Here is a 26,559-nt window from a genome sequence, read left to right on the forward strand (position 1 = left end):
AAAGTCAAGTCAACAAGGCTACTCTCGAGACTTCTACAGAACCAGCTTGTGAAGATACTCTATGGAAGGTAAGATCTACTGCTTGGAAAAACAGAAATGCTAAAACCAGTTAAAACAGCTGTCAGCTTTGGACTGGGTTTGAAAGCTGGAACTGGTGAAGGGAGTAGCTGACAGTCTTGGCCAGAAACAGCTTAAGTTACCTGAGTCCAGTCACGCTGAGAATCTAGCAATCAATCACCTTTAATCAAACACTGCTTTATATACACACGTACATATGTACATTCACATACAGCAGTTAAAGCAAAAAGTACATGTCCAATCACTCACTGAAGAAACAGATGTACGTAGCTTTACGCTCTTCTAAAGCCAGTCCTTTCTTCATAGCTTGTAACAGGGCATGCGTGGGTTATGAGAGTACCTTACAGAAGGCACCTGTTATAATATATTGCACAGATTAAGCAGCTGGAGGCTGGCTCCCAAATGCCTCTGTTTAAGCTTCAACTGGAAGCTAGAAATAAAACCACCCTAAAAGACACTGCAACGGTAGCAGCTAAACTAGTGACTTACAGCAAAACAAATCATCATAACTCATTCTTGACTCTAAAAAAAAAATAAAAAGCTTAATGATTTTAATAATCAAGAGGCCCTAGCATGCTGAATAAGACACTGTCGTAGTGACCATGGCTGATGCTGTGTAATATACAAGAATCAACTGTGCAAATGCAGATAGGTCCTGCTACCACTGTGCGCTTGGTGGGTTCTACCAATGGTGTAATTTTTCCCCTTTGGAAGAATACGTAGAGGTGACATATACTCGAGTCAGTGTTGCACAAAAATGAATTCAAATCCAGTATTGTGCTGTAAATTGTAGGGGCTTCTGTACATTACAGACCAAAAGAAAAAAATCTGTTAAGTTCAATGACTAAGCCAGGAGATTGATTCAGTCTTACCTCTGGAACAGAGAACCTCTTCCTTCCCACCCTCTGTCCTGAACTGGTAAGAAAGTTCATGTGCAGGCGTAACTGTCTCCCATCATCCCTGCCATATACTGTAGCCTTCCAGACACAGGGTCAGGCTGATGCTTACAGTCTTCTTTTGGGTACATGTGACACGGGCAACTTGTGCTTAGCTTGACGCAGTGTTTTAGGATGTTTTCTTGATTCTGACTTACCCAATCTAATGTGCTTTTGATTGCAGAAAACTTGCATGATTCAGTCATTAAATGTGAAATCATCCTTAATAGCAATGCTTCATTGTGTGTTGTTTTATTGCTTGTCGACGGCTTGGCCACTTCTTTAGCGCTGATACTGTCCAGTGTCATCCATCACTGCTGGTTTGTCAGGTGAGGCATCATCCATATCTGCAAAATTGACTATAGATACTTCAGCTGAAGGTGCCGATTCTACTGAGCTTTAAGGGTATGCGCCTGAGCTCTCCCAAACATGGATATTGCTATTCTATCACCCACCACACTAGCTTGTTTGCTGGTCATGGAAGAAAGGCCTCCATTTCCATAACCTGGATGAGTTTTTGACCTGTCACACTCCTTTTACAAAAGGTGCTTATAAAAGCAGTGGATGCAGACTGAGGCAATCCATAAAAGAAATCCTTTATCAGGGAGGCTTTTCTCAAGAGCCTGACAGCTGCCTTTGGCTGGCAGACCCACTTGTTCTCTGGATTTTAGCCTGGGAGGAGCATAGGGAAGCTTGTGCAGGCTGTACTAGGAGGACTTACTCCTGCTAGCTCTGCAGCAGCATGGCAGTGCTTTCACAGCTAGCATCCTCCATGCTTTACAGTTCCTCTGTGAGCCACAGACCATCCCTACTTTTTCCCCTGCTTCTCCAACAGAAAAGAAAGCAAACCCTGAGTTGTGGCTGCCAAGGCTTTGTGGGCAAGTCAAAGCAGGAAGAGGGGACGGGAAGCAGCAGCAAAATAAACATTTCCTTGCATTTTGCTGAAGTGCTGCACCCTGGTTATGTATTGATGCATATGCCACTCTTCCTCTCATTATAAAGCAGGGCTGAGTGCTGGCACTTTCTTACCTGATGAGGGCTTGGGGTACATCCTGTGGAAAAACAAGAGGAAAGAGTAGAAGGTAAAGGCCAAGCCTCCAAAGATCATCCCACAGACCAGGAAACTGTAGCTGCCCCGATCATGTATAATCTGCAATTAGAGGGGAAAAAAAAAAAAATGGAGCAGACATGTCATCATAGCACTCACACCTAACCAGCATTCAGTAAGAGCTTTACTATTTGACAGCTCAAGGGTAATGCAGTGCTTTCTCCCAGCTGCTGCCCAAAACCAGGATGAAGGTTTCTACTTAAAAGTTCCAGTCAGTTTTTGGCATGCCTTGTCTACACTTACCGACCCCACCAGTAACTGTAGTACCATCTCTCCAATTCCAGCTCCAGTCACTAGCACGGTTGTGGCACAGCCTGCAAAGATACAGAGCAGGTGATGTTGGCAGGGAGCAGATGAAGCAGCCAGCAGGATCAGCCTGCAGCTTCCTTCAACTGCTCTTTCACGGATCTCTCCATACAAGAATTATAAATACTTAATTTATGTTCCCACCTTGTCTCGCAAATGCCTTTTCTAACCTGTGGTAGTGTGGAAGGGTAAAAGTTTAAGCCAAAAAAAAAAACCATCTCCTGTTCTGTCCCTTGTCTCTGTTGGTGGAGGTGATGTTGCTTCTTCCTGGAAAGATTTTCGTTCTTCTTTGTCACTGCCCCAGAGATGGAGACTGGCAGAGAGCTCCTGTAAGAGCTGGCCAGACTCTGGGATTTTCAGCTCCCTGATAATCTGGATGATGTTTTCAAAACGAGCTCCCTGTAAGCCTCTAAAGGAGACATTCTTGTCAGTCCCCCAGAGCCCTAAAGCTGCAGGAGACTAAGAACCAGTCTGGATCCCTGTCTGTAGAAATCACTAGTACAATGAAGCCAGGATTTGTGCAGTCTGTTTTTCTGACTACAAGCTTGAATAAACATTGTATTCAAAAGCAGATCTTTCCTCCAGGCCTCCCAGGCATCCCTGAAGAGGGAAGGATGGTGAGATGGTATCTGAGCTCTAGGCTTGAACACCCACCTGCTTTCAAAGCCTGCCAGGCGTGCCCGAATCCCCGCTCACCTTTGTACTGCAGGATGTCCTCGGTGTAGGCGAGCATGCTGGGGAAGGTGCTGCTGAGAAACAGCCCCAGCGATGCCGTCCCCACAAACAAGAAGACAACGCTGTAGGAGAAAATCAGGAGCAGGAGGAAGGTTATCAGGACTCCAACCTGTGAACAACACACACAGAGTCAATAGGAAGGTAAATGCTGAGTGCAATAGGCTCTAGGTTTTATTTTCTTTTTTTTTTTTTCTAGAAAATAGTCTGGAAAAGAAAATGAACTATACTGAAAAGAAGATCACAGTCTCTGAGAAACTGAAGTAACTAGTCAAATAAAATCCACCTACCTTTACAGTAAAGAATTTAGTACTTTTTATAACAGGACTTTATAACATAACTTGGTACTTAAGTCTTAACTTCATTAGGTCAAGACTTAAGATCGTATCTGAAAAAAATACTTTTTCTCTGCAGCTTTAAATACAATAGTGCTGCTACTTCCATAATATTTACATGTCTCAATCACTAATAAGTCTTATTCAGCAGGTTGAAGAATTAACTCTCAATAACTGCTCAGAAACCAGTCACAGCAGTAAAGTTAAAGAGCCAAATAATTTCAATAACCTTATCCTGGCCCCTGGCTCGCTGTAGCGTACAAGTTAGCACAAAAAAATCCAAGAGGCACCACGTTGGCCATGGCCCAGAAGCAGCAGAGGGAGCTCTGCGATCCCAGCGCCAGTTATTTCTGCATTGTTCAGGCCCCGACAGTGTGAGCTGTCGCTCCTCTTCTCTCACCACCCTGTCATATATTCTTGGCCTCGCAATATGAACTGTGAAACTTGCTACCAAAATAACTTCTGGTTTAAATAAATTGTAAATCAACTGCCTTCTCGCTTGTTTCTTTTTATTTTGTAAGAAGCGTGAATGGGAACAACTCCCTCCCTGTTGTCTGCCACACCCTTACATGCATCTTTGTTATAGATCCTTAAAGGATTCCTTCCCCTTTCTGCAAGTGAAGGTGTTTTATTAATTTAAGCCACCTCACAGCACATTCGTTTCTTTGCCAGCTGCTACAGTCTAAGTAGAGCATTCACTGACCGACCTGCCTTCCCTTTCCCATGGCTAACACGGGCATTAACGTCCCTGTAGGTGCCAGAGAAGACAGTGTGCAAAGTAAATAAAGTTGGCAGACACTTTACTAGGGGCTTTCACGAATCTGACGTTAGATTAACCGAGGAGCCAGCTCAGAAAAGCAGTGCCATCACGTTGTGAGTCTCAGCTCCCTCGTGCATCGGAGCCAGCTGCAAACACGCAGAGCCAGCGCTGCGGAGGAAGGCTCACGCAGCTCACCCCCCCTCTGCCTGCTGCAGATCTACCCCAGGGATGGCCTGAGAGCAGCAGCACATCAAAACCAACACCAGAGCATCTCGGAGGCAAGCAGAAGCAAACCATAGTCAAGGCAGCCTCACCACGTTGATGAAGACCATAGTCGCCGGCTTCATTCGGTAGGACACGGGGATGGAGATGAGCCTGCCCAGGGTGATGAATCCCCAGAAGAGGCTGGGCAGGTAACCGGCCACCTTGTGTCCTACGGAGAGAGGCTCTTCCACCGCGTAGCTGTACACGAAGCCCGAGTACTCTCCCTGCAGGGAACACAAAACAGCACGTCACATCGATGCGATGACTGACAGGCTTTGAACTTTAACCTGTCCCTCAATTATTCACAATATCGTGATAGTGCTGGAGAGCCCACCTATGGATTTGCTACCAAATCTCAATGGACCGTGTTCCCAAGGGTTTGGAGCTGGAGAAAGACTTCCAGCAGACATAGAACACAGGACTTAAGCTCTCCTAAAAGGGCAAGACTTAACAGCATTACTAGGTAAAATGCATGCCAGGCTCTTATCTGTAGAGATCCTCTCTTCCCTAGGGACTGTCTTGTCCTTTTGGAATTACATACTCTTAAAACATATCACTTAAGAACCCAGAGTTGATCATCCTTGAAGATGGAGCCCCTGGGAAGTTCCCGTATCTCACAGCTGCTTTCCATAACCCCGATCATTCAGGACCCTGGTTAATGCCCTGGTAACACCCAGCAGTATTTTACCACGAGGGGACTGAGACAAAACTGCTGAAAGAAAAAGAACAGCATGTGCCAGCCAAGAGCGAGCCTTCCTCACCCAGACAGATGTGCTACCCACGGCGAGCCCTGTGTGCCTGCGCCAGCCAGGGACACGCTGCCAGGCCACTACAGGGACTGCACCATCCCCACACGCTCTCGTCTTGCATTTTGGGGGCTCAGGAGACCCATCAAACAAAGAGCCACCATTTCTGTGTGAAGCTGTTCTTGCCTCTTGGCTGAAGTGAGAAGAGACCTCCACTGCGTACAAGCAGACAACATCACAACTCCAGCTCTAAACTGTCCCGGTTAGTAGCAGTAGCAATCTAGCTGCAACACCACAGAGCCTAGGAGAAGCCACAAAACCCTCCCAAGAAGCAGGGCACATATCAGCCTGACTACGATTAGCTTTGAGTGAGCTACCTTGGGACCCAGACTGCTGCACGCGGAGGACGTGTGCTGGGTTTGGGCTGTTACAAGTGATTTGGAAGGAAGAAAGCCGTAGAGCTTTGCTCAGACAAGATCCTTCTATCAGCTGAACTCACCACAATCCCATCAGTCATGAAGAGAACAAGAGCCCCAGTGATGTGGACTGCGAAGTAGGTGTAAGAAGCCCCTCTGAAGTTTTTGCTTTGGCAGCAGCTAAATAAGTCATCATGACCTGGTGAAAAACAATGCAAAGCAAACTTAGCGGGAACGTCCCCCCGGGGCTGGGTGGTTGCCAGCCCGCAGCGGGGATTTGTTTTGCGCTCAGCTGCACGACAGAGATTCATAGGGGACGGTGACCAACGTGGAGCACTGCTAACCTCTGCTGGCATGGCCGCTTTCTGTACCTGCCCACAAACTTTGAGAAGGAAGACAGATATGCTTATGGGCTGCTGGCCAGACTGGGATCCTAGCTCGCCAGGGTACTTGCTGCTTCGCTGACTGTAGCTGCTTGTGCTCCTCTCCCCATGTAGGAGCAACACATTGTTGGCTCCGCTCTTACACTCAATAGAAACAAGCCCATTTGACCGTAGCACTCGTGCTCAGAGCCCCTCATCCTTGGTACCACCACACAGGGGAGTCCTGCCCAGGACAGCTCACCTGCCTCAGACAAATGATATTTAACCAAACAAGCCAACTTTGGGAAAAAGATGGTGATAAACACACGGCTAGTGTTGCTTCCTCTGAATAGAGCACTGGGAGCCACAGCCTGGCAAAGCTGGGGGTCAGGACCCCAGGAATTCCCGACTGTCCCTCATCACACCACTCCGGGGAGTCCTGTGCAGCTGGCAGAGTTGCTCCTGCCCAGCAAAGATGAGATTCTCACTACTTCTATGGGGAAGGAGGGATTTTGCCAGCCCAGATGTGTCTGTCAAAGATCAGAGCAGTCAGCATAGAGTCCTCCTGCTTCTCTAAGGACTAATCTCAACTGTGTTTAAGAGGAAGATGGAGATCTGAAGAACACGAAGCTCCAATGTGCTGTATGAAAAGGGGCAGCTGGGTTGAGGGAAGAAACAGTCAGTGTCTCAGCTAAGGGAAATGCTATCGGATGAGCACAACCTTATGAGACACCAGAGAGCCCACACCGTTAGGGACACCTGTGATCCTCACCACATCTCTAGCTGCCTTCCAAGTATTCCCTAAAATTTCCTTTTATTGTCCAGGTAAAGCCACCTCTTCTGTAATAACACTAAACACTCCTCTGATAACCTTAAAATATGATTAATTCCGAGATTCACTATTTAGCTGAAGAATTTACTTTGATACGTTTCTCTCTGGTAGCAAAGAACAACGGCACTATTGTCCCCAAAACAGGGTGTAGTCACAAGTTCAAGAGCAAACTATTGCTGGAGTTTAACTTTTCCCCTCAAACAAGGCCGCTGTCCTTATTCCTGTCAGATTTATACAAATCAGTGTTCTGCAGCACGACGATCACTTTTAAACTGAACAGGCAGCGGAGCCAGCTCAAAACCTGACCCAAAACCAGAAGGAAACGAATGGGCACAACTTTCACGTGTGCTTAAACGACTTGGGAGCCTGGGTTTAGTTTTAAGGCAGCTTGGAGAAAAGCAGCCTGGAGTCCCAACGGCAGGATGCTAATTTCTGTTCAGGGGTTACAATCCCATCGAATTCGAGGGCAACTGGGCACCAAATTGTCTGTTTGGGTTGTCTGAGTACTTCTGGGTTACACTCACGTTTTGGAAAGTTTCCTCCTTAGACAACAGTGATGGATTTCCCTTGTTAAACTCAACAGAGACACTCAGAAATATGGCTTTTTCTCCCCCTGCTCACCCCCCTGGCTCCTCCACACCCCTCAGAGGTGCCTCCAGCTCACCTCCTGCTGCGTGGGGTCCCTGCACAGCGGTGGAGAGATCCTCCTTCTCTGTGGGCCGTGGCTCCATCGCCAGCTCGTCGGCCGGCAGCAGCGGGCGGCTGCTGCTGTGGAAGCACGGCACCATCCGCTCCTTGTAGAGCAAGAAAAACACCGCGATGGGGACGGGCAGCTGGGGAGGAACAGAGAGGGGCAGGTCAGCATGACACGCCTCACACAAAACACAGCCAGGTTCCCCTGTCGGAGCAGCCTTTTAGGAAGCCGCGCTCGGCATCTGCAATAGATGTGCCTGAATTAACCTCCAAGGGCAAGGACAGAGGCTGGCAGCGGGGTAAGGAGCCACTGCAGGAGGGATGGAGGCTTGTTCAGAGAGCTGGGAGTGGGGGAAGCAAGTTGTGAGCCAAGAGTCCTGATCCAGAGCACAGCTGGGGCATCTCCTGCCAGTCCCTGTGGGATGCCAGGTGGGCTGGGGACCATTCACCTGGGATGGGGGACAGGGACACTGGAACAGAAGGCGCCTAAATACAAACCTCATGAAGCACCACACCTGCCCTTCAAAACTGGAGGTGTTCTGGTTTCCAAGCATTTGGCCACTTCTGCCCAAAGACCAATAATAATAAAGTAGCTTTTGCCTATGGAGAGCAGAACAGTTTTAACGGGAGACCTTCTGGGGCTGGAGTTCTTTGTGAGGGAAGATCAAGCTGCTCCAAGACCTGCTTTGCCCACGTGCAGCCATTAGCAGAGGTTGCTCAGCATCTCGTAAGAGATGAGCTCGTGGTTCCCAGGCCAACGATCCCAGCACCGCTACAGCTGAGCAGCTTCGAACAGCCCCATGGTACAGCCTCTGCTGAGGGACCCGGGACTGAAGAGTGAGGAGCCTCCAGCCCCTGCCCCCTCAGCCTTAGAGCCCCCCGCACGCCCAGGGACGCTGCTGCACTGGCTGCTCTCCCAGCACGACAGTCCCACCAGCACACCCCGCGCACACCCACGACTCCGTGGTGCCTCCAAGCCCGGAGGGACTTGCTCTTTTTTTGGAGAGAAAGAGAGGGAAGCAAATGAAGCTGTGTCTGCCCCTTGCCAGCCCTCCCTTCTCCTCCTGCAAGTGGTGTTTATTCTGCAACAAACTGGGGGAGAAAGCCAGGAAATCCTAAGTGACAGCTCACTCTCCAGCCGCCGAGCGCTTGTTTTCTACATGTCTGTGAGCAAGTGTGAGCTCTAGCTCCAAATTTCCTGCCTTTTGTTGGCTCATGGCATGATTTAAATGTATGGAGAATTCCACCCCCCCCACCACCTCTCTTGCCTGAATTCATTTATGAGGACTTCATTGTTCTGGGAACAATGGGAATAGGAACAGTTAGTTCGGTCCCATGGAAGAAAAACGCATTTGCTTGATAGTTCTAATCCTTCCGGAGGTCAGGACCAGATTTTATTCTTCTAAATTGCAGATTTTGCAAAAAAAAAACCCAAAACATGCAGAGGGACTGGCCATACAGATAACATCTCCGGGCACTTCCAGCCTTAAGCAGCACTCAGAGAAGGGCCCCAGCTCCGGACTCCCCCGATTCCCAGTCAAACTGTAGGCACGTCCCGGCTCCCCAGAGCCTCATCTCCAAAGCAGGCAGGTCCCTTTCGCGTTATCCAGGCTGCACCACCCCGAGGCTGGCAGTGCCTGGGTGCACGAGTGCTCTGATCCCATCAGCCACGAGCTGCTGGCCTTTTGTGGTAGGAAATGCCCAAAAGCTGGAGACTCACCTGTGGCCAAGCGCAGCCCTCGCCCACGGGCTGCCACCACGCCAAGGCAAGCTCGGGAAAGTGGGGAAAAGCAAAGGATGAAGCTCAAGAGAAAGCCAGTTCCCAGGGCTCCATCCAGAGCCAGCCCTGTCTCCTGCACACCGGCTGGCAAACTGCCTTGGGGACGGTCACCTGTGGCCACCTGGCCCACAGGAGAGGCTTACTACTCGGCTCCTACAGCAGCTTCGGTTTTCTTGGGCTGACACATCGGCTGCCTGTGCTGCTTGGCACGAGGCAAAGAGCTGTCAGAGCCTTCCCACCCCACAGGGAGCCCAAACGGTGAGAACCAGAGATGAGCCACAGCCTCTAAAATAAGGACACTGCTCAAAGCACCGCCCTGCCCCGCACCGTCCCCAACCACACCGAGCTGGACACCTCCAGTCCCCATCTCTGACCAGCCCTCCCTCTTGAGCAGGCAGAGCTTTTGGTCCAAAAACCATTTCCTCGTGGGCTTTCTTCCCCGGGCAACTCTGCGTCACCTTGTTGGGCAGAAGGCTTTCTGGTTATTATAAACTCAACCAGCTGCTGCATCACGCCGTTAAGCGTGGGCATAACCCCGGCTCCTTCCCTCCCGTTGCTATTTCGGTCTCTCCCCCCGGAGCACGGGGCTGGCTCCCTGCTATTGTACCCCGGCGGCTTTTAAGCAACCTAAGCACAATGGAGCGTCCCGCACTTCCCCTGGGAAACCACCTTCCGGACAAACACATCCCTCTCCGAGGAACGTTTTCCTGATTTCCAGCCCCTTGGAACAGGCTGGATGATGAAATTTCCGTTCTGTGGGAAACCGAATTTTAAAATATGTTTTTGTTCCAAATCTGGATGAAAAGCCAAAGTTTTCTCTTAGAATGAAAAATTTTGGCCAGGATTCATCCAAGCACTTCATTTTGATAATGTTGAACCACTTAATTTCCCTAAAACAAAAACGTTTTGCTTCAATAACATCAAAACAACTGTGCTGTCAGCTTTACACATCGCGTTTATGCCAAAGTCAAATTGAGACATTTCCACTTTAAACAAAGCAAGAGACTGAAATGAATCATTTCAGCTTGTGTCTTGTCAGAATACACAGAGCCCTGAGAAAACCGGGATGGAAATGTGTTTTTGACCGTTTTATAATGAAGTTGCTCGTCCTGGTTTCCATTTCTATAGCTTACTCATTTCATCCACTTCCCTGGGGTTTTAAATCCCAATCATCAGCATCTTTCTCTGACGTTTACACCTTAAAGAAGGGTCAGCAGTTTTGGAGCCGAGCTGCTCTCGCTATCTCCAGCCAGGGGGTTGGGTTATTTAGTTTAAACAAGGAATCAAGTCGGTTCCCTCAGCGAGGCGTTGGGAGAGACAGAAACAGCTCGGCTTTGGCACGGGGACGCGCTCACGAGCTGCGTGTGCGGCGTACGTCCAACTGCCCGCTGCTCTTGTGTTTGTTACCGAGCCCTCGCCCCAGAAACCATCGGTCCCCCAGCACCCCGGGACTCCCTGCTGTACTCCCGGTGATCCTACACGGTGTGTGCACCACCCACACGTGCAAACGGCACTCGAGCGTGCGGCGATGCACAAGCCCAGCTCACAACCTGCTGTGCATCAGGTGCTGGGCACAGCGGGACCCAGCCTGGGGTCTCATCCTGCTCCCAAAATGTCCACGGGACACTGCTAGGAACAGAGGGGGATCAGCACTCCAGATATCAGACACACCGTCGCGTTCAAAGCGGATATTAAACGCTGCCTTCAAAACTAAATTAGTTTGCTCAGAATTGACTGGTAAAATAGATAACGCCCCGGTGTAATTAAAAGCACATTTCCCACGGCATACGCAGAGTCAGAGGTAATTAAAGCCGGCTTCTCCTCCGAGGCAGAGAGCATTCTTTTGGTACTTCTGCAAAGAAACTCATTACAGCACCTGCCCCGCTATTTCGGTTGCCTGTTCTCCTCACGACAGCGAGAAAGCCCCTGGACTGGGTGTATCTTTTAGTTATTCAGCAAAAGGGAAGACCAAGAGCACAAAGAAACCCGCTGCCTTTGCCTAGTGCAGACAGAGAGGTGGAAGATCAAGGGCCGCTCGTTGGCCTGGGACAGGGAGAAGAAGCATCTGCTGGAAACTGGGCACTTGGCAAAAAAAGAACCTTTGCTGTGGACCAGCAAAACCATCTTCATGCCTCCTCCCATTGCTGGGACCACCTAACAGGCACCAACACCCCCCAAACATCACAACCATCTGCAAAGCCAAGAAGCAGGGATGTCCCCAGCAACACCTAGAGCCACTCTGGCTGCAGCACTTACATTGATGAGGGCCATGATCCAGAAGGCGTAGGAGACGCGCGTGACTACCATGCCTTTCATCGGCAGGTCGTAATGAGACAGGTTGCCTGGATGGTGTGGGACCAGGGACTTGCGGATGTGAGGGAGGTTGCTGGAGGCGTTGGCCGTGGAGTTTGAGAGGATGCAGTTGGTGTCCGAGAGGAAGGGGTCAGCTATCAGTGGGCTCAGCAGCGCTCCAAAGCCCACAAAGAAGTGAAGAGCCTGCAAGAGATGGGACACACAAGTAGAGCAGGGGGGTTTACTGCTTTCCTCTCCAGGGAGGCTGGCTGAGCCCCTCGCTCCTCTGCCTCAGAGGAGGAAGCACAGCCAGAGGGGAGACGTGGGCTCCATGCTCACCTGCAGGAAGATGGCTGAGTCCTTCTGGTAGATCTTCACCAGCTGCATGTTGGAGATGGTGTCGATGCAACCCATGGCCAGTCCTGCCACAGCCATGACCACAGCCAGGACCACCACATTGTGGCACAGAGGGATGATGGCAAAGACCAAGGAGATTGCCAGTGACGAGGCGAAGAGTGCAAACAAGGACTGAGACAACCTGAGACAAGGAAAGACAGGACAGAATTACTACCACAAGAGCAGCATCCACACCACAGCTCCAGGTCAGTCGGTGGCACAGGCATTAGCAGATGCACCCACAGGCTGCAGCTCGAGCACATGCTCTTCTAACAAGACAAGGGTGCTGCTACACACCCTGCATCCCCCTGCCTCCACGTCACAGCCGCAGCCAGCCTGGGGCACTGCTATCTCCCGCGTGGAGGGTGATGCCTCGAACAGGCAGATCTTCCACCCAGCTTTCACGGAGAAGAGTAACCATCCCTTCAAACCCACGTTCTGCACATTTCAAGGCAGATTAAGGCCTGAGAAACTTCCCTTGTTAACTGGGCACATCTGGGAATGGAAAGGGACATGGGTACATGCAGGTGAGGCCAGGTCATGGCTTTTGAGCGGCTCCAGGGCACTCCTCATGCAGGGTGTATTGCACAAGCAGGTATGAGAGCTGCTGGGCCATCCCAGCTCCCAGCAGGGAGAGAGCTGCTGGCATCCACATCACCGTGTGATGCCAGACCTGCCTGCATGTGCTGTCCTGCCTCCCAGGGAGCACTGAGGAGCCGCTGCAGTTCCCTTGCCACGCTCTGTTCTGGCAGCATCGTCCCTTCCCCCAGCACCCCGGGTGGGATGCAGCACTGCTGCCGTTCCCGGTGCAGGCAGCCACTTTCCAGCCCACACGGTCCATCGGAGGAGCCCGAGGGATGCACGTGGCAGAGGCAAAGCTGGTGCATTACGTCTCGAGCCTGGCAGCAGCACAGGCAGGCCTGGCTGAGCGGGGAGGCTGCTCGCGGTGTGAGCCAGGCGCTAGCCAGCTCGCTGGAGAACGGCGCCCAGGCTGGCACCGCGCTGCTCCAGGGCTGCCAAGTCGAAAGGCAGGAAGGAAGGAAGGAAACGGGGACCAGACAGCAAAGCACTGAAACTAGCAGAAAGATGGGACTATAAAGTCACAGCAGAGAGTAAGTAGCACAGGCACGTCCCCTCCCCACCCTGGGCTCCCGAACCCTGGTAGAAGCCCATTGCAACAGCCAGCAGCTTGCTGCAATGAGTTGCTAATTAGTAATTGGGGTCTGCTGCTCTGGGATGTGGGGCACAGCCGTCTGTCCACAGCAAAGGGCTGGCAACGCACAGGTATGTCCCCAGTATGGACGTGCAACCAGCAAGCAGAACACCTACGGCTCGCTCCTGCAGGCTTCTGCACCCCGTGTCCGCTTCACGCTCTGCCCAAAGAGGGAGGAGAAGGCTACGAGGAGGCACCGGCTGCGGCAGAGCCTCCGCGGCACCGGGCACCACGCTACGAGCCCTCCTGCCCCGACTGCTCGTCCGGAACGGCCCAGCCTTGGGCATGTCACTGCGTTTCTGCATGGCCCTCATTCATCTGCAAACCCAACGCGATTTGGCCTTCCACATCCTGCTTGTTGCTTACACGGCACTCCAAGAGCCCCGGGCAGAAAAACCAGCCAAGGACACGTCTCCTTCATTCTCCTGCTCGGTGGCACAGACCTGGCTGTACCAGCACCTCGGTGCGCTCACATCTCCCAGCCCAGCCTCGCTCACCCATCGGCCAGACCACGTTGGAGGAGCCAATGTTTTGCAAAGCCGTAACTACTGATCTTCCTCTGACAGCAACACAGGGAGCCAGCGTGGGATTTCTGGGGGAGGGAGGGAGCCAAGCGAGATGTGCACAGTCACGGCAGGAAAAACAACTAGCAAATGAGAGAGAAGCAGCTTCGAGCCTGGAGAGACGAGGCAGCACTCTCCAGGGTAGAGCTGGAGCCCAGCAGGAAGGAGAGAGGCAGAGGCACCAGCAGCTGGCAAACCCGAGGCTGGGAGCGACGGGGAAACGCACAGCGAGACATCCCAGAAACGCCTCTTCGCTCCTGCAGCCCCAGCAGAACCACCACGGCACCGCTCGCGCTTGGCTGGGGAGCACCTTCAGTACCAGTGTTAAACATTAATTGCAGGTGATGTTGTATCCTTAAAAAGCATTAAAAAATCACCTCACTTTTCGCCAATGAGCAAAAATTCCTGCCTCCAGCCATTAGATGTTAATAACACAATTGCACCCCCCCTGCAAACACCAGCAGCCCGCAGCCCAGGGTGGCACACAGCCCTGCTGCCCCCTTCCCTGGCTCTGGCATTAGGGAGGACCAAGAAATTGCTGGCTTCCCACGCCAGATCCCCAAGACGTAGTCAAAGGATGCTGCTCAGCACCGGACAGCCAGCTGGGGGATTTATTTAGAAACAAACCTCTTTGAAAGCATCCTTAAATGAGGTACCCCGTGACTTTCAGAGGGGGTCTGAACCAATGCACACCTCCGCAGGGCTTAAAAAGCAACCCTGATGTTATGCCCTGGTGCAGTTTCTGACAGCGCTGCCCTCCCCATCACTAACTGGTCCCCAGGGCAGGTTCCTGAGCAGACGCTGAGCGGATGCACAGCACAGCTCTGCACCCAGGGCTGTCCCAAGGGCAGGCTCCGCTCCAGCAGCGTATGAAACGAGTCTTGGAATGTCATGGACTCTGTTCCAGGGCCACCCAGAGCATGTCCTGGCTCCATCACAAAGCTTGAGGGAAGGTCTGCAGCCCCCGCCAGAAGGTTTAGGCTGATCCCTATAGGATGAGGATGGTTAACGCTATCCTGCGGTCACAGCCAGCAAAGCTTCCCCTCTCCTTCCCACACAGCATCTATACACCCCCACCTCGGTGTTCCTGTTGCAGCAGGCACTCTTCAACTTCAAGGATGTTTTTCCCCACCCCAGGGAGCATTTTCTAAGTCCTTCACATCAAGAAGAAAAATTGCAATCAGGCTGAATTCAGACTTGCAAAACTGATAATTAAAACCCCAAAGCCCTAAGGGGACGAGGTGAGGACATGGAGGAAGACAGCAGCATGGATTAGCCCACATCTGCCTTTGGTACCCTTGTCTCCAGCAGGAAGCACTGGCCAGGCTTGGGGGGCATTGCCTCCCCCCAGGAGCTCACGCTCAAGTCACCGTGCTCTGCTCTCAGCAACAAAAGGCTTCACTTTCCTTTGCGGTGAGAAATGTCCTCTGCACCAGCCACGTGCTTGAACAGAAACCTTCCAAAGACGGGAGTCTGAAGGGCAGGGAGAGAACAGGGTCACCCCCTCCCAGCTGACGTGGTGCAACGTGCACAGGTGCCCAAGGGTAAAGATGAAAGAAGGGTCCCATCTCGTCAGCCCTCCAGGTCCTGCTGTGGATCCCTCCTTCGAGCAGAGCCTGCGCAGGGCTCCAGCACAGCCACAGACCTACCAGCCCCCTCCTCTCCTCTCTAACACCAGTGGGACTAGCTCAGGGCTGACCAAAATGCTGGGAGCAAAAGCAAAAACCACGCAGCAAACCCGGGTCTCCAGTGCACAGCACCGCAGGCAACAACTGCGCTTCCACATCACTCGGGGAAACTCGCCGTGGCAAACTTTCTCCTTCCTTGAAACCTCACGCGAGGGAATTCTGGAACTGGTTCTGGCAGTCCAAGAAGGGACGATGCCATCATTATGCTCTGTCCTCCCAGTGCTCCAGGACTCCAACTGGGCCGACAGAGCAGAGACTACGACCCAGCACTCAACAACTCCTCTGGTGAGAGGAACCAAACCATTATTTAGGTCCCACCACTCACTTCTGCCGCAGAATCCAGTAACAACACTGCTCTCCCTTGTGAGTCCATCATCCAGAGCAGACAGCTCAGACCAATACATACTTTAATCAAAAGCAAGCAACAAAGTCTATGTTCCTCAGGCATTAGAAATTAAACACAGCTTGCAGGCAGACCTTGGCTCAGCTGGCTTGCAGGCAGGTGACACTTTGGGACCCTCCACCAGCAGCTATCCACCTCCTAACCAGAAAAGATGACCTGTCCAGCGCTCCTCCCTGCCCAGCACCAGGGCCAGAACAGTTGGATTTATAAACTCGCAGCATGGCCCATAAGTTGAAATCCTTAAGCAGGACAGCTGGTCTGTCCATCCCTGAAGGGCGACAGCCCAGGAGCTCTCAGACTCTGAACAGTTAATATGCTCAGCCAAACCCACTCGTTTGTACACCGCACCACTCCGAGTAACCCCCCCACACTCGCCAGCTACAACTATCCGAGTCGTGGGGCTCACAGACACTCTGCAAAAGCCCATTGCTCCAAGAGGCTGCGATCACAAACACACCCTGGTTCGTAACCACGGCGAGCAACAAACACGCTCTTTTCCCCGACGTGCTGCTGCAGAGTTAGAAGTTTGGGAGTCCCTGAGCACGACACCCCAAGCGGGTCTGCGTAACCCACTGGCCGAGGGCAGGAGCGTGGGGTAGGGAGCTGACAGCAGGAAACAATTCTGCATTTTCCTTCACTGCTCCTTCAAACATCCGTGAAGCGGACTAGGGGCTGGCAAAGGCACTGCCTGCTGACCCAGCAGTTTCAGATCCGTGTCACACCCAGGACAAGGTTCCCATGTGCTGTCCCCATTCCTGTGCACCCCACCTCGCACCTCCTCTCCTGGCACAGCTTGACAGAGAGCAGCTCGTGCTGCTCCATGAAGCCTTTGGGCTCTGTCCGGACAGGGGGACCAGGACAGTTCAATGTACCAGGACAGGTACAGTGGTCTCTCATTTAACAGGTGCTCTAATGCCACCTTCATCAGCCAACACCCTCCACAATTCACAAGACAAAAGTTTAAGAAAACATTTTAAAATGGGCATTTTAAAGCAGCGAAGGATTCATGCAAAATTCTCTCATATACACGTTAAACATATACACGACACGTATATCAAAGACGCACACGGAGCTGACACGTTACATCACTGCCTGAAGAATTAGTGACAATGTAAATAAACAGCTGATGCTCGGAAGAGCAGAGCTGTCACCAAGCCTCAAAGCAAATGCCTGTTTGGCAATCTTTAGGGTTGAGCCATCGTGTATTATTTATTTTAAACACATCCTGGACAGAGGCTCAGTGTAAATCCCTGTTTGCCGGTGCCCAGGTTTCCTCGTGGCCCATGAAGTACCACTGCTGTCCCCAGCCACGGCACTGCCTCTGCCCTCGTGCCCCGCAAGACCACGAGGACCGCTCGCATCTTGCCTTGTGTTTGCCCAAACTCCTGGGGAGCACGACAATGCCTCAATATTTGACACCAAGGTTATTAAAATAAGCTTCCAATAATATTTTTGTGATAAACAATCAGGTTAAGGAAAACACCCTCCAGGAAGTTCTGGCTGTAACTTCACGCTAAGGCCGTCTCTGTCCTGAGCTCCAGGCGAACTGGCAGCTTCTCTCCGGGGGTACGAAACCGTGCAGAAGAGGAGAGCCACAGCCCGCAGAGCTGCCCCGCACCTCCCGGCAAGCCCCCTCCCTCTGCACCGCTCGGGTGAGAGGGCTGCGGACCCTCCGGGACGCACACGGAGCACCCAGCTCGGGCTGGGTTATCCCACGCGGACCGCAGCATCCCAGCTCAGCATCCCAGCATCCCAGCTCAGCATCCCAGCCCAGCCACGCAATCCCGGCGGGGGAACGCGGGAGGATGGCTGGAGCTGCCCACCCGCGGCCCGGGAGGAAAGGGGGGTGCTGCGGAGAGCTAAGCCCACCCGCGGGAGGTGCGATGAGTTTGCCAGGCGCCTTACGTCCTCTTGAAGACCCCTCCGAGGCAGCTGCCGAGCAGGAGGCAGAACTGCTGGGAGAAGAAGACCCAGGTGATCTGGGAGAGGGAGCTCTGGGTCTGGCAGCGCAGGTCCAGCAGCGTGGGCCCCAGGAAGGCGATGCAGAGGCCGAAGCTGAAGAAGACGCTCCAGTAGGTGAGGGTGGGCTGCAGGTTCCTCCGGAACCGCGCCGACACCCGCTCGTCCCACCACATCGTGGGCGGCGGCGCGGGGCGGCCCCGGCGATGCGGCTCCCGCACCGCCCGGCCCCGCTCGCTGCGCGGCCCCGCTCCGGGTCCCGCTCCCGGTCCCGCCGCCCCGCTCCTCCCTTGCAGGACGTGGCTCCGGAGCCCGCGGCGCCGGGCGCTGGCTCCGCCTCCGGGGCCGCCACCGCCTCCCGGGGCCGGGGCTGCGCGGGGCGGTGCGGAGCGGGGCCGGGGCGGAGCCCCCCGCCGGACCCCGCATCCCTCCGGGCGCCGAAAGGAGCCCGAGCGCACCCCGCAGCATCCCCTCGCCCGGCCGGGACCCCGCTGCGCGTCCCCACCGCACGGCACGAATGACACTGAACTACGGCCACAGCGGCAAACCTGATGCCACCGAGAGCGCTGCCAAGCAAGGAAGCCCCCAAACCCCCTGTCCCTGCTGCTGACCGTCCCCGCGGGCTCCCGTACCCGCAAATAGGTGCGACCGTTCCAGACAAATGCAATTAAAGTTGCCCCTTCTCTGGATGAGAAGCTTGGGGGGGTGCATGTTTTAAAGTCAGAATGGTTGATGCTTACGCAAAAGGTCTCCTCTAGAGGATGGATTTATAAATATTTCACCTACTTTAGCTAGGAAAGACCAGCCGTTTTTAGAACACGCTTTCCAGGCAACCCAGAATGGATGGAGCTCAGCCATGGCAGGGCTGGCTCCAGGCCTGCACACCAGGTCCCTTCCCATGCCAGCGGACCCCACACATGTACTCACACATCCCGTGACCCGTGTCTCAGGAATGCTGCTCCGGGGCTCGCAGGTGCTCATTTCCACCTGGACATAGCTTAATGTTTAGCTAATCCAAGTTGTATCCGAGTCCTTGTTCTTCCCTGCTGGAGCCTTTCCAGAGTGAGGAGAGCAGGATCATACCCTCTTCCACCTCCGAAGGGAACAAAATGATTGTGGGCAATAGCAAGGAGCAGGTGGGCAATAGCCCCCTGATTGCCCTGACTGGAGAACTCCTGTGCCCGCCCTGCACCTGCACCTGAAACCATTGAGCAATCAAAGAAACAGCTCAGCTGCCTGGAGGGATGGAGCAATGTTGTTATCCTGTTTTGCTGATGGGGAAACTGAGGGCCATAAAGGAATGAGGTGATTTGCTTATGTGAGTCAACAGCATGTCCGGAAATCAGGTTTTATCATTACATGATAAACCATCTTCCTTAATAGCCAGGATGGAGAGGAGGAGGAGGAGGAGGCTGATGCACAGGCCAGTGAGCCACAACCTCAGGCTCTCCCTGCCAGGCAATAACTGGCTTTGAAAGGCCATAGCGCTGCAGACTGCCTCAGCTTCTCTTTCCCCATCCATGAGTAGGGACAAAACAGCACAGGGGAGGAAGGATTGTGACAATAAAGGCCTTTGCATCAAAACACTGCTGGGAAGGTCATCTCCTGCCCTGCTTTGCCCATACATCTCCTTGTGGAGTTACCTGATGAAAGAGCAGATCCTTCTCTTCCACATACTGGGTGTCATGCCCCAAGAAAAGGGCTGATGGGGCTTTATCCATGGTTCCCCTGGACCACATTCTTGATCTCAATCTTTATCTTGTTTCTCCCTTTACCAGACAGGGAGTCAGGAGACCTACACTCTACTCCTGGCTTCCATCACTGCATCACCATCACTTGACAGCATCAGCTCCCTGGGACTGGCCTTCCCCAGCTATCAAATGGCTGAGCAATGCTTTCCCCACCTGTGCAGGTTCACTGCATCCACTCCCAGACAAAAAGGCAGCGTCCAGGCACCAGAGGTTACAAATGTTTGTACAACCCCTACCCCAGGTACCACAGCTGAGCCCACTTTGCTAAGCAATGGCCTAAATACCAGTACACCTGCTTTTCATCAGGGATAACACAAATCATCCAAGATATGCTTGCAAATAAGATACAAAGCGTAGGTGGGTTAGTCAGCACAAGAACACACCGATCCTTTCTGGCTCCACATACTGAAACCCTGATCCTCGGAGGTAGCTCATAAAAATGCAAGCCACAGGACTATGAGTATATGCAATACCAGAATTAACTTCACGAGGAGGCACTTTTGGGCTGTTTTCCAAACCGAAATCAGTGTTGTACTTGCAATGAATTAAACACCCACATTTTTGCGCTTGCTGCAAGCTGCAAAGTGAAATCATGAATGAAGGAAGAGCAGAGCAGCACAGTGAAAGGCAGCAGCGTCATTGCGTGCCACTGCTGCTCAAAAAGACCTGACAAGCATTTGAGAAACACCTTCCTTTTGCTTTCTCTGCCCTCACACGCTTTCCTGGGGCAGCAAGAGGCACAGCAGGTTTTTCTCACGTTTTATCAGTTAATCTTTTTAGCCAGTGGAGCAATTACTTCTTTAACGTGACGGGTCCTGCTTTGCAGTGACTACTCTGTAGAGCTTCAACCCAGCAGCCAGATTTTGTTCAGATTTGCTGCTGCGATGCTGGCGTCACTTCTCTTAGCCCAGTCTCAACACGGTGGGGAAATTCGATTCTAGTAATAGTTTTTTTAAAGGTTTCCTTGGGGCAGAACCAGCTGAGGCCCCACGGGTGGACTTGGGACAGCAGGCGCCCGGGGACAGGCTCCTCCAAGGCCTTCACCAGTGTCTGGGTTGGGGGCTGTGGCCAAGGGCCTGGGGCTGAGATACTGCCCAATAATTTCCCCCCTGTCCCCCTTTTGCCAAGAGACCACAAAGGGCGAATCTGGGCTGACACCCTCAGAAACCCCACCACGTTATCCCAGCCACTACGCGTGCCGTGCGATGGGCTGAAGAGCTGCATGTGCATTTGGAGACGGAAGCACTGATGTCTTTCAACAGCTGTAATTCAGCCCAAAAAACCAACCACCAAGCAAGTCTGAGCAGCTAAGAAAATAACCACCCTGAATCACTGAACCTTACTGAGGAAAGACATGATGCTTCTTACAACGCAGGGTAAACTCTCCATGTGATGGGTTGAATTATTCTAGGCTGCATGGAAGATGCTCAGCAAGCCAGCACGAATGGGCTGGGCAGCTGGACTGGCAGCACCCGAGAGAGGTGTTCACCTCATGTATTTCAGGGTCAAGAGTTTCAAAACAACCCGTGTGATTTGGAAAGCTTGGCTCCACTTATAGGTCAAACACGAGCCTGAGATCTTAGCCCAGTTATTACAGATCCTGTAACACTTGTCTAAAAGGAGGAAGCGCTCACCTACACCTTTTCCTACTGTCCAACTTAAATAATTCACACACCCACTCCGGTTTAGCTGGAATTAACGTGCTTCCTCCTTTACTGCACTAAAACTGCAGCAGAGGAGGGTGGGCTGCAATGAACAGACCAGGCTGAGCCTCCCGAAACGCACCTGTGATTTAATGACACACAAATAATCTCATGGAAGGCAGCAAGTATTGTCGCCGCTTTGCAGACCTGCTGAGAGACCCGGGGAGCAATGGGTGACCCGGCTTGAGCACCCTTGTGAGGCAGGAGGACCCCCCTAAGGGACACGGAGCGGGGAGGTCACGGCTATTTGGGAGCCAGGAACATCCAGACGCCAGCTGGGTCGGCGGGTGGAAGATGCGGGCTGGGGCTGGTCGGTGGCATTCCCCTGGACCCAGCGCCGGCAGCTGCTGCCGCCGCGAGACTGGAGGAATGAGAGCGGTGGATGGAGGAACTGGTTTGGCAAACAGCTTGTTACTGGGGATCTGCCCACGCCACTGCCTGAACGTGACGCAGGCAGGCTGGGCGCTGGCTGGAGGTGCAGCCGGGGAGGGGGATGAAGGGCATTGCCCCCTTCCCTAAACCAGCCACCCATCGTCCGTGGGCTCACACCAAGGGTCTGGCCCCAAAGATCCCACAGGTCCCCCCTTCCTCCACCTCTGGTGCTTCCCAGGGTCCCCGGACCAAGGTGGTTGTAGCTTCTGTTCAGCACTGCTGGGCCAGACAGCAGGGATGTGTAAAGGGCATTGCCGTGCTGAATAGCTCTGGTCTCAGGGAGATCTTAATTCGTGGAGCTGTGGGAAACAGGGCTCCCCTGCCCCTTCCCCAGCTCTGCCCTTCAGTTGCCTTGCAGCCATGGGCTGGGCATGTCAGCTCTGTGCTTTATTTGCCTGATAGGCTTATGGCAATATTTGTTTAGGGCCTTAGGATCCACACAAAGAAACATTTTCCTATTGCGCACAAGTTTCTGAGGTCTTGTTTTTACAACCCCCTGCAAAGGTCAGGTAGTGGGAAACTTGCACTAAGTCTGTGTCTGGGAGTTTACTACAGCCAGCCCCAAAACACCCTGCTAGCAGGAGGGAAAACGAAACGTGTCCTGGAGCTGCACAGAAAGTGGCTGTGGGAAGGCACAAAGATGGCATGGCACGGCATGGCACGGCACGGGATGGCCATGGCACGGCATGGCGTGCCACGGGACAGCCATGGCATGGCACGGCACGGCACGGCACGCTCCCTGCCGTGGTCCAGCAGCCTGCCTCCCCTGCACACCCACCACGGAGCAACTCACCGCTCGGGAGCCTGCCAAGGGACCTGCGCGCCTGACACGTCAGTGCTACCTAGCTGAAACTCAAAACCAAAGCGGATCCTTCTCCTACCAAAAAAAAAAAAGAAAAGAGAAAAATTATCCCCTGTACAAAACTATCCCGTCTTCAATAAAGTTTATTGTCCAATCTTGGCTTTGGAGCGTTCACAATACAACTGTAATATAAGCCTTAGCAATAAAATGAGCACGACCACAAAACAGCCCATGTCACATCTGAAATACAAAATTTGAAATATTCTTATAAAACATTCAGACACAAGATTGATAGATGGATACAATCCTTTATTTTTTTTTTTCATGTGTGTACCTTTCCATTTATTCCAGAAAAACTTTCTATAAAAAAATCATTAGCTTCTTTTGGAATAAATCTTTAAAATCATTTCTTTTAAAATGCATCTTCCGTTTGTACAACACTAGTTAAATATATTATTGGTATTCTGCAAACGAATCACACCAGAGCACATTCACAGTACGTGTATCCTGGCCGCTTGGATCTGTTTTTCCCGCTGTAGGACAAGCATGACGCTGAGGATGAAGGAAGGCAACGAAGAAACCAGACAGCGGGTTTCATAGTGTTTGTGCCCAGACATCGCTGGCGGGTTGTGCCAAGGGGACGTACCCAAACGCGTTTCTGACAAGACTCGAGCTCAGAGACGGGCAAGCATGTCACGTTTAACACCAGGTATTTTGGGATCGAGATCCAATGGCCCTTGCAGGACCCGCTCAGCCATCGCTGGCTCCGTGCTCTGAGCAAACCTGGGCTGACGTGGCTGCGAGACACCAGATTTACGCTGGTGAAAGCAGAGTTTGGCCACGTAAGGCCGGGCAGGTTCCCACCCCCAGCTCCGCTCCCTTCCCCGTGCCCGGGCACACACACTCTAAACCTTTTACATTTCTCAGTCCAGCGGGTCAGACTCTTTCTCTTCCCACCTGCCTGTTCCTAGCCTGCAACTGGGAGCTCCAGGCTCCCACTTCACGCTAGCCTAATGTCTGACTGAAGGTAAGTCATGGGAAAAAAAACAAACAAAACATCTGAGAAGCTTGTGAAAATGGCCTTCTACTTTTTTTTTTTAATCATGTGTAAGGGAGAGGAAAAAAATCCATTTATTTTGCCCTTAGTCTCCGAGACACAATGTAGTTTTGTTATTTAAAATCTTAACACAGATCTGGCAACGGGCTGGGCCAGGAAAGGCGTGTGCACGTGTGTATGGAGAGGGTGAAATGAAATAGCTTCGCCTGGAAGTTTTATTGTTGTCCCATCACATGGACCTTGCTTTACACATTAGTTACTTACATTTCTTTAACTAGCTATCAGCTGGAGAGATGAAAGCACACAGCCTTTCCTGAGGGCGCAGCCAAAACTCCATTTTCCACCAGAACTGGTAAAAAAAAAAAAAAAATTGCAAGAAAAATGTCTGGAAGACAAAGCAACAGTTTCCTTTTGTCACAAGTCCCCATCTGCGAGGAGCACCAGCCACTCCGCAAAGCAGCGGATGGGAGAACCCACAAAATGGAAAAGAAAAAAAATGCTGGAGAGCCACAGACATTCCCAGCATTTCCATTAGTGCTACTTTAAAAATCCAACTTGGGAGCTGGCTGGCGCTCCAAAAGCTGGGGAGAGCCTGCGCGGGGCCGAGCTGCGGGAGCAGGAGGGAGCGATGCCGTCGGCAGCGGGACGCTCGCCCCAGATTTCCTCCCCTCGCACGCAGGGAGGAGCGGGGCCCCGCTCTGCTCGGGGCTGTCGTGAACTGGGGCATCCAAGGGATCTTGGTCCTCATAAACCCAGCCAGACCCCGCGGTCCTCGGGGGGACTGGGACACTATCCAGGAGATGGAGAAGGGGGATTGGGCTCCGGGCTCTAATCGCTGCCAGCCTGCAGCTCCTTTCGTGGGAGATCAGACGCTCGGGGCTCTGCCAGCCGACACGTGCAAGCGCAGCAGCGACTGGAGCTTGTAAATCCTATCTCGCTCCGCGGGGCACCAAATATTTACACACACTATCGCCCTCCTGAATAGGAATCAAATATCCACTAAATGCAGTGGAACAAAAAGGGGTTATCTTAAATTCGGGCTGTTAGTAGCGCACAGGGCTAATAAATAATAGTGTCTCCTTCAGGGAGGATTTGTAGGAGGAAAGGCAAAGGCTACAAAAGAGTAAACAGCCGCTAACAGGCCCTTTGTCTTTGCTATCTGAGCCCGGGTAAAGCAGCCCCGTCTACACGGGCACTGCTAGGTCTTTTCCTCAACTTTTCGCCCCAGCGGTTCCCGTAGGTGACCTTGCCCTTCAGCAGGAATACCTGTCTGATGGGGGGACAGCTGAGTCCACACTGGGGCTGGCGGTCCGGTGTGGTCTGCCTCCGTCCTCCCGCTGGGAAGGCGGGACAGCTCAGCTGGGCACCTTCTGCCCCAGCGCTTTGTGCCCAAGGCAACCTCAGCGCGTGGGGATGGTACAGCCAAGCGAGACAACTGCACAAAGACAGGTCAAACATGTCCTGAATGGGCTTCCCAAGAGCGGGTGGAGGGGGTTCCTGCTCGTCCCAGTCCGACCTGCGCTCAGGGACCCCGGGAGGACTCTGCCCCCGCCAGGCACGCCAGAACTCTTTGCCCCATGTACCTGAAGGTGCTGCCACAGGGGCATGGGAGACGCTGCGTCCATGAGCTGGCCTGCCTGCTGAGCTCCTAAACCCTGACGGGAGCTGGCTGCCCTGGGAAGCTCAAGTCTGCACCACAGATCCCTGCCACGCCAAGGAAATTCCTGTATGAAATGCCTTTGTGAAAGAAAAGATGACAGTGGGAGAGTTCAGCCTGACTCCAGCCAGCACCTCCCTTTGTGAGCCTCCCTACTGAACAGCCCCACGCAGCAGGAGCCGGGTGTAGGAAACCAGGCAAACCACCACCCTGACACCAGGGTGAAATGCGTCACTGGAGCCTGATGGCGATTCATGCTCTTCCCTATCAAATGGAAACAATTAATGGAACTATTCAGCCTGCTGTATGCTGGACATACTGAGAAGGGAACGGAGCAGGGATGGGCAAACCTCAAACAATGCAGACGTCTGGATGCTTGTCTAGGACAAACCCGAATTAACAGCTTTGGTCTGATGGGGGAAGCTCAGAGGGCGCATCGCATCAAGCACTGGCACAGGGAGGAGTCGCCCCAGAAGCTCTGGGGAGCTCCGGGGTCTCGGCATTTATCCTCACGCTTTGCATTTTCCGAGGATCACAGAAGAAATGCCGCACAGCAGGGCAGCAAACAGAGCCCTCGCTCCCTGCTCAACGGGGAAACAGCAGCATGGGGAGTTACCGTCCCCTGAGCAATGCCTCCCAGGCTGGGTTAAGGTACCAGCATGTCCTGCCAGCCCCAGTGCCAGGTGACAGTCACAGCACCTTCAAGTCCAGAGTCTCCTAGCCACATCCATGGGCTGGAGGACCGGTGGGCGAGAGGACCAGTCATCTGGGACAGCCAAGAAAAGGATGCGAATATTATACAGTAGAGACACTTCTTGCAACGCTCACACACTTGCAGACGTTTCAGGCTGTTTGCAGGCTGTGGGGGAGAGGTGCAGCAGGGCCTCTTTGCTCAGGATGGGTTTGGCACGTTCCTGAAGCGTACGGAGGGGCAAACGCACCAGGGGCTGTCCTCGGCCAGCAAAGCACGCTCAGATCGAAGCACCCACCTCAGTCCCACAGCACCGGTCTGAGTCAGGGCTGGTACGATCCGGCGTCGGCTGCAAAGGTAGAAGCCAGGCGAAGAGGTTTGAGGGATGATTTGTTTCTCTCTGAGTCTATTTCTGGTCCCCACAGCTGAGCTGTGGGAGGTTTGGCACCTCTCCCCCTTCCTCTGGGTAGAAATGCACTGAGGTGGGTGTGCGCAACACTTCGGTACGGAGAGGCTGCGCGCTCGGGCTCTGCCACGTCGCGTAGGGCTCGGCAACGGGACGTGGGGGGAGACGCGCTCCTGAGATGCCAGCTGGGAGCCGTGTC

At 52.9% G+C, this 26,559-nt stretch overlaps 1 protein-coding gene across 3 annotated transcripts; it reads right to left on the reverse strand.

The window, feature by feature from the left end:
- Nucleotides 1-228: 228 nt before the first annotated feature.
- MFSD4A (major facilitator superfamily domain containing 4A) lies at nucleotides 229-18,080 on the reverse strand. Of its 3 annotated transcripts, none has more exons than XM_068419335.1 (10): nucleotides 17,808-18,080; nucleotides 11,979-12,177; nucleotides 11,604-11,843; nucleotides 7,539-7,707; nucleotides 5,764-5,879; nucleotides 4,569-4,742; nucleotides 3,124-3,271; nucleotides 2,365-2,435; nucleotides 2,043-2,163; nucleotides 229-1,360 (listed from the first exon to the last, which is right to left on the reverse strand). In XM_068419335.1, exons 1-10 carry the CDS (start codon nucleotides 18,035-18,037, stop codon nucleotides 1,296-1,298), a joined length of 1,533 nt encoding a protein of 510 aa, XP_068275436.1. In that variant the 5' UTR covers nucleotides 18,038-18,080; the 3' UTR covers nucleotides 229-1,295. The 3 variants fall into 3 exon arrangements, with proteins under 3 accessions (XP_068275436.1, XP_068275435.1, XP_068275438.1); XM_068419334.1 differs by having other exon boundaries at nucleotides 229-1,372; XM_068419337.1 differs by lacking the exons at nucleotides 229-1,360; nucleotides 5,764-5,879 and having other exon boundaries at nucleotides 2,072-2,163.
- Between the last annotated feature and the right edge of the window lie 8,479 nt (nucleotides 18,081-26,559).

This window comes from Nyctibius grandis, chromosome 27, assembly GCF_013368605.1.
Source record: "Nyctibius grandis isolate bNycGra1 chromosome 27, bNycGra1.pri, whole genome shotgun sequence".
In the NCBI taxonomy this organism is placed as follows: Eukaryota; Metazoa; Chordata; class Aves; order Nyctibiiformes; family Nyctibiidae; genus Nyctibius; species Nyctibius grandis.

Bases quoted from the DNA above. Each gene is read 5' to 3' on its own strand.
- MFSD4A (XM_068419334.1), bottom strand. From the start codon at position 18,037: ATGTGGTGGGACGAGCGGGTGTCGGCGCGGTTCCGGAGGAACCTGCAG. The intron at 5,880-7,538 runs GTGAGCTGGAGG...GTTTTTCACCAG, and splicing joins GGGACCCCACGCAGCAGGAG to GTCATGATGACTTATTTAGC. The intron at 4,743-5,763 runs GTGAGTTCAGCT...TGTTCCCTGCAG, and splicing joins TCATGACTGATGGGATTGTG to GGAGAGTACTCGGGCTTCGT.